Consider the following 7,667-nt stretch of genomic DNA (forward strand, 5'->3'; position numbering starts at 1 on the left):
ACTTTTGTAAGTTGGAGAAAATATTTCCACCAAGCTTCTTCGATATAATGGTACACCTTGTTGTTGTTCACTTACCATATGAAACCAAAGTGGTGGGAGTGGCTAAGAGTAGATTGTTGGTAAGTCTATTAGTTTTTTCATTGGGATTATTTTACAAAAAATTGCTAAATTTACCTCTATTCTTTTATAGAACCATTTTGTGCTTGATCTGTCAAATCAATTGCTCAATAGCTCTATCGAACATCAAATACAAAACTCATTCAAAGAATACAGAGGAGATCTACATAGACACTACAAGATTTATGGCAATTCTAAACAAACACCTACCAACCCGCCTAGCCGGCTTAAGAATACAATGAAAGATTGGCATTTTTTATGTGATCGATTTTAGAGCGAAGCATTTCAGGTTACTATTTTTTCTTTTTCCTTTTTCTTTTTTTTTTTTTTTTGGTATCATTGACATATTTACTATTATGGAATGTCTTTATGAATATCCTTTTTAATATAGGAAATTCCAGAGACCAATAAAAAGAACCGAGAGGCTTTACCATTTGATCATGTAGGCAGGTTGAAGACATTTTTATGCATTCAATCTGAGTTACAAGAAAAACAAGACCGACCTTTGGGGCGTATTGACCTATTCAAAGAAACACACTCTAAAGATAGGAAGTTTGTGAATCAAGTTGCCGAGGATGCATATGTAATCTTTGTTTTTTCATTTTTCTTAGAAAAAAAAGTTTTAGTAACTTGTATTTATACCATTTAATTATATGTACATAAGGGTCCTAACCACTAACTGTAACGCCCCAGGCCCAAGATCCGGATCAGGATTCGAAATCTGGATTCGAGACCTTATTTTTTCCGACATTCATCTATATCTCCTGCAACCTGACACGTTATCCTCTTGTGCTTCAAAGACTGAAGACTATCCCCACAAACCAACACTGATCTTTTCAACATGTTTTGTCCTCACTCACATGCATCCTAGGAAAATTCCCAGGAGGCCATTCAACATAAGATTGTTCCAAACTAAATATGCTTAACTTTGGAGTTCCTATGATTGAGCCACCAAAAAGGAAGATATACCTTGTTGGCTTTCTTATCCATACTTCCATGTCCTCAGAATCCCTCTCATTCGGATGTGATATCGATTCATTCATGTATCCTTTATAAACTGGGTTCATTACATGCCCACCAACTTCTGCTTAGTTCGTCCCTCAGCCACATCTTACTAGGAGAAATTCTACTCTGATACCATCTATAATGCCTTAGGCCCAGGATCCAGATCATGATTCAGAATTCGGATTCAACATCTTATTTGCTCAGGTATTCCCTTGCATCCCCTGCAACCTGACATGTTATCTTTTTATGCTTCAAAGACTGAAGACTATCCTCATAAAGCTAAGCATGCTTAATTTTAGAGTTCCTGTGATCAAGCCACCAAAAAAGAAAATGCATACCGGTATAGATAGTAACTTTAATTTCTTTTAAGCTTTTCTTATCCATACTTTCATGTCCTCAGGATCTCTCTATTCGGATGTGATATTGGTTTCCATGTACCCACCTGAACTCGAGTTGTTACACTAACAAGGGACAAAATTTATGAGACAGTTTGGGTAGACGATCCAATCATGTAAAAGGTCTTGATTGAGGCCCTAAACTTAAATCAAGGATAGGTAACAACTCATCAAGTTCATCTACCATAGAAATGCTTGAGGCAGAAGTGAGAGAACTAGGAGCTAATGTTAAACAATCTCCATCAAAGATAAAAGAGCTTAGAGAGTCTAAAAAAAGAATGGAAATGCATAAAAAAACAAATGGAAGAGTAAAAAAAAAAAAAAAAATTGAAAGGACCATGCAAGATAGATAGAAGAAATGAAAAAAAAATGATTGAACAAATAGTACAATTGCATAGAAAAGGACCATCGAATTAGATATGGCTAATGGATATTCTAATTATAGTGAACATGATGATATTAATCAATATGTTGCTATCCTGCAATTATAATGACAATGTAGTTAGCATTCATTGAATTAGATCATTGAATTAGGTGCAATTAGTCAATAATGAATTGTTGGTCACTGTCTTGCAGTTATGGTCGTTGTGTTTGTTTGTATGCCTCTTGTGTTTTTGTTGGGGGAGAGATTTGGTGGCTTAAAATCGTATAGCTAGCTTTGTTTTAGATAATTACCTAAGTATTGTTTATGTTTATGAGTTGTAAGAGTACGTGACTTACTAAGCTTGGATGTTTTGTTCCTCAAGTTTAAATTAGTGGAGGGTCGAATTCATGAAGTTTAAAGATTAACCGAGTTTGGTTCCTAAGGCTTTATTTGTAGTTCTTGTGTTTTTGTGATATTTTTGCTTGTAGTTCTTGTGTTCTTGTGTTTTTATTGGTTCAATTTATGAAAGTTAGGTTATCTAACGTTAATCAATTTCTAGGGTGTAGACACCTCCAAATGGGTATAAGTTTAAACTATATAAATTTTTTTTTGGGTACTATTTTGTTGAGTTTTAATGTTTGATGAGAGTTATTCATACACTTAATCTTAATGTCTCAAATTAATTAAATTGTAGGTAAATTTAATATTTTGGAAGAGCAATTTTTTGGAGTTTCCCTCATAACATGGTCATCACAATATATTCCTCAAGATGTATTTTTGTGAACTAGTAATCTAAATATGTAAACTGTTGGGATTAGTGTCCTAATTCTCCCGGAATCTCGTTGTTTTGTAAAGATACACATTGTTCAATGAATAAAATAAATGTTATTTAGTTCTGACATTTACTCATATCTAATAAACAAAGCTCCTTGGATATCTTATGTGAACTTAAGCATGTATATGTGATATATAAGTGGATCATGCCTTAAGTGATAACCTAAATCGGTCTATAGTATAAGGATTAAGGTGGGATACCTAATCCTGATGACACTATGGATATGACCCGCTTTGTAGAGGTTTCCAAGTGTTGTAAACTACTACATATGGTTGATCCTGACCATTCGTGTGGAGACGTGAAGTGGGGGTGTCCTATACAAAGAATTTGTATAAGACCTGGACCACGAGATGACTAGACTTTGTATATAACGCTGTTGATACTAGAGACTTGCATCTCACCTAAATGACCATAGGTGACACGACCTCAATCCTGAGTGTTTTGTGAACTCCTGCCTTTGAGGGTGGTTTTTTTATTAGTATAGGTGAGAGTGACTAGATTGTCAACTCAACATGTCTACCTTTTTGAGGACTTGTCTGATCTGGGAGCTGGGAACTCAATTCACAATATTGAATTCACTCCTTTCTCGAATAAGGGATAAGTAGTGAGATTGCTCCCTTAAGGGCTGATTCCGGGGTTTGAACATAGTGGCCACAACTTCTCTTTGGAATAGAAGACTTAGTCATAGTAGGACTATGATTTATGTTCATTAGAGGGATCAGTGGTACTTAAGGAGACAGATGTAACTATAGGGGCATAACGGTTATTGGCCCAACTGTACTTACGAGCGATCTATGAAGGGTTGTCGCACTGCTGATTGGTTAAGATGGACACATAATATATCTGTAGTGAGAAGAGTTCAGTTGTCGGTCTTTAGTGGAGTGTCTGGCAGTTAATGGATGGTGGATCCCGTGACTAAAGAGTTTAGTAAGTTATTCACGTACCGTTGGAGCTTCGGATCTACAGGTTCATGAGGTCCCCTTGGTAGCTTGGATTCATGTTGAAGGATCAATTCTTGGTGTGGATTTGAAATGTTCAAATTGACAAGAGGTATTTTGATTATATATGATATAATCGGTATGATGTATGAGATACATCTAGTGGAGGATTGATGTAAATGAGATTTACATTAAGTACCATGGAATAGAAAAAGAACTATGGTTTATATGTTTCATGAGATGAAATAGTAAAACTATAGGTTATAAATATAGTATGATAAGTTGGTTATTATTTATATTTATAATCATATTAATTATTAGATAATTAATATATTTTTTTTTAAATAATCAAATGTAGTGGGTGGTTATTGATCATGGTAACCGTGAGTTTAAAAGGAAATCGATTTCCTATTTTGAAAAGAGATGTTTTTCCCAAAAGTTTGAAAAGTTTTTGAGTTTTCTCTCCGGCGAAAAGAAACTCACGTAAGTCATCAAGTAAATACATATTTACTAAATGACGGCTGGGCAAGCTAAACGATCGTGCAGTGTTTACTAAACGATCGCATAGCTTTGCTAGACCATCGCTTGCCCAAGGTAAACGATCGTGTAGAATCGACCGAGCTAAACGATCGCATAGCTTTTGCTAGACGATCGCATAACTTTATCTAAACGATTGGACATCAACCTACACGATAGGTCTCCGACTTCTCCCACTTGCCTAGTCGTGTACACGATCTGTCTTTCCTCCGTTCGTTTGCCTCACACCAAGTCCGAACAGAGCCCACCCTCTGGATTCTCACACCAAGAATACCAAGGTTGCCTTGTTGGTAGTGTCAGACTCAACTCGACACTGTCGAAGTTTTCTGAAATCCGTTCGTGGTGTTGCGGAGGAGTTCATGTTGTAGAGGAGATCGTGACCGAGGAGATCGTTGAGGACGAGCGCAAAGTGTTCGTGCGGAGTTGTAGTCATGTAGATCGGGCGTTCGATGGTGCTGTTGTTCTAGCAGCCGTGCAGATCGGAGCGTGGAGACGCTTCTGTCGTTGTTAGTACAATTTTTCCCTTTGTACATTTGATGTTCATGTATATTTGCATAACCGTTTGTGTTCAAGTCGACTGTAAATGTATTATTGATTCATGATTGTAATTTGGAATAGTCTTATTCCGCTGCTCATGAAAATTGTGATTCCGATTTCTTTCAATAAAGACTATTATCTCGTACACTTCTCTCTTCTATGCTATGAAACACAGACACAGATACAAATATGAGATACGGATACGATAGGATACGATGATACGCCAATTAAAAAAAAATTAGAATACTGATATGTTGAAGATGCGTTTTCTTTTTCTATACAAGTTAACGACAATAGTATAAAAATACGATACAAATGCTAAAATAGAACACAAAAAACATCCAAGATGTTAAAATAAAATAGTCAATAAAATGCAATAAAAAAAATGATTCATAATCATCAGAGAAGTGTCGTTGTCTTTGTCTAGAAATACTAACTTTCGACATCATATATATACCTCGTCAGGAGTTTATTCAAACTCTCAATGAATAAGCGTTCCATGTTGGAAGTATCGACTCCCGACACCTATTTCTCGACTATTCTCCCGACGAGATAATATTTGTTGAGAGATCTCTTCCGACGTGTTTTCAGCTATATTCCGGACTTTGGAAAAATACTATATTCTTGTAGTGGTAGATCAACCGAAGAGAATGTCTTAGGACCCATTCAATCATTGCAGCCTCCCATCACTAGCTGGATTTTACCAACATAAAGAGAGGTTCTATTTTTTCCTAATTTGTAAAGCGTCAACTCATTAAACTTATCTATGGTTTCGAAGAAGCCGTCCACAGAGAAATATTCTCTATTGTTCTTTTTGGAAGGGGAAAAAACCACCAAATAGAATTGATTTTTTCCCCCAAAAATTAGGAAGTGATTTTGGTGTCTTTGAAAATCACTTATGTCGTTTGGGACAGAGTGAGTTGAGAACATCGAAGCCCAGAAGTTGTGACCTAAAAACTCAAGGTGCAATGTAGTGCCCTCCCTCTCCCTAACTCCCTAGTCTTGTAGAACGAAACATAAAAAATAAGGAATCACTAGTTAATAAATCAATCACTAGTTAATAGTCCAAAGAAGTACTACTTAGTATATAATTATCATTTAAAAAAACTCTTAAATACCTAATAAACACAATAATGCCAAAATATAATCAAAATGTTCAACAACAATTTTCAAAGGTAGATTTCAATAAAAAAAACCTATATATATTCTTCTATATACACACACACACACACACACTAAAAATTAAAGAAAAAAAGGGGCCATTTAATTTGCTTAAAATCTTAATTTATTTAGAAGGCAAAAAAGAAAAAAAAGAAAAAAAAAGGAAAAAATAATCCGCCATGCAGTATTATTCGCATGCATATATAACATACAAAAATCTTCTCCTCCTCATCCTCCTCCGCTTAATTATCATATAAAACCATAACACACTAACATATAAAAACCAAACAAAACCCGGTTCAGACAACTCAGCCCTCAGCTGGTAGGGAAGGAAAAAAAACCAAAAATTTAGCCGCAACTGAAATTATAATTAATTAATTAATTAAAATTAAGCTCCAGGAGCTGCATCTTTCACCTTACTTTGCAAATACCCTCCATATTCTCTAGCATAATCCTTCACATGGCTTGCCGTGTCGTAGATTCGCCGACTCGCGTACTCGAGCCGGTCGGATCCGGGCGGGTGCATGCCCTTGAAGTACCTATAAGCCCAGGAGAAACCTGCAGCGGCAGCAAGTGCGAGGCCACCGAGGGACAAGACCCCGGCGGTGGCGAGGAAGAGGAAGAAGGCGACGGGAAGCCAGATGGGGGAAGTGAGGAGGATGAAGGGGGTGAGGAAAATGAGGGCGAGGACGGCGGCGGTGAGGGTGAGGCCGGTGAGGAAGATGAGGATGGAGGCGGAGATGAAGAGAGTGAGGAAGCCGATGAGTTGAGGGGAGTTAGGGGCGTGTTCTTGGAAACGGCGGAAGAGGGCGGCAGCGGTGGGAGGGCGGTTGTCGGCCATGGCGGAGAGAAGTTGGGAGTTTGTGAGTTAAAGGTAAAAGAAAAAGGATTGGGAGTGAGGGTTATGAGGACAGATGGGGTATGAAGAAGACATGCAAGAAATACACGTGGTGGGACTCTAGATTTTCATGCCCTACATATGGGTGCCCATGGCTGACCCTTTCTTTACACTTTTCTTTCTTTCTTTTTTTTTTTTAATTGTAATTTTTTTTTTATAGAATTTTGGAGTTAAAAATATCGTGTACAATAATCTATAATGAAAATTTAGATCATTATACATTAATTTAGATTATTATCATATGATTCTAAGTCTTGATTTATGTTTGAAATTCTAGAAGATTTCCATTCTAAAGATGTTCTTAAAATATTCATAAAAGTTGAGAGATAACATATTGCAACTTTTGAAATTATAGGTTTCATCTATTTGAAACAAAGTATAAAGTTCAAAGGTATTTGTTATAATTTAACATTTTTTTTTTTAAAAAAAAAACAAATACTCTTTGGTCCATAATTTTTGGGTCTTTGTCTTCATTTTATCCTCAAGTTTCAAAATGGTACAAGTTTAGGCATTAAATTTTTGAGTTTTTATTTCAATTAGTCTTTAGATTTGAAAATGTTACAATTTTATTTTTGGTATTTGAGTTTTGTTTCAATTTGACTCATAAATTTTAAGATTTACACTTTTAAAACCTAAAAAAATTGAGTATTTAGTGAAAAATAAACATTAACTATAATGCTAATTAATGAACATTAAGTAAAGGGTAGAAAAGAAAGTAAGTATTTAATGAAAAATTAAGGTTAAAAGTGTAAATTTTGAAATATTGGGACCAAATTCAAGCAAAACTCAAATTATAATGGTAAAAATTGTAAGATTTTGAAACCTAACAGTTAAATTAAAATCAAACTCAAAATTTAAAAACAAAAAGTGTCACATTTTG

At 35.5% G+C, this 7,667-nt stretch overlaps 1 protein-coding gene across 1 annotated transcript; it reads right to left on the minus strand.

The window, feature by feature from the left end:
• Window positions 1–6,051: 6,051 nt before the first annotated feature.
• LOC120071518 (oleosin G-like) lies at window positions 6,052–6,817 on the minus strand. The gene has a single exon (XM_039023841.2). The coding sequence runs from the start codon at window positions 6,728–6,730 to the stop codon at window positions 6,278–6,280; it is 453 nt and encodes a 150-aa protein (XP_038879769.2). The 5' UTR covers window positions 6,731–6,817; the 3' UTR covers window positions 6,052–6,277.
• Window positions 6,818–7,667: the final 850 nt, after the last annotated feature.

The sequence above is a fragment of the Benincasa hispida genome, chromosome 2, assembly GCF_027475165.1.
Source record: "Benincasa hispida cultivar pf3 chromosome 2, pf3_genome.v1.1, whole genome shotgun sequence".
Classification (NCBI taxonomy): domain Eukaryota; kingdom Viridiplantae; phylum Streptophyta; class Magnoliopsida; order Cucurbitales; family Cucurbitaceae; genus Benincasa; species Benincasa hispida.

Coding starts and splice junctions, on each gene's coding strand:
- LOC120071518 (XM_039023841.2), bottom strand. CDS start 6,730: ATGGCCGACAACCGCCCTCCCACCGCTGCCGCCCTCTTCCGCCGTTTC.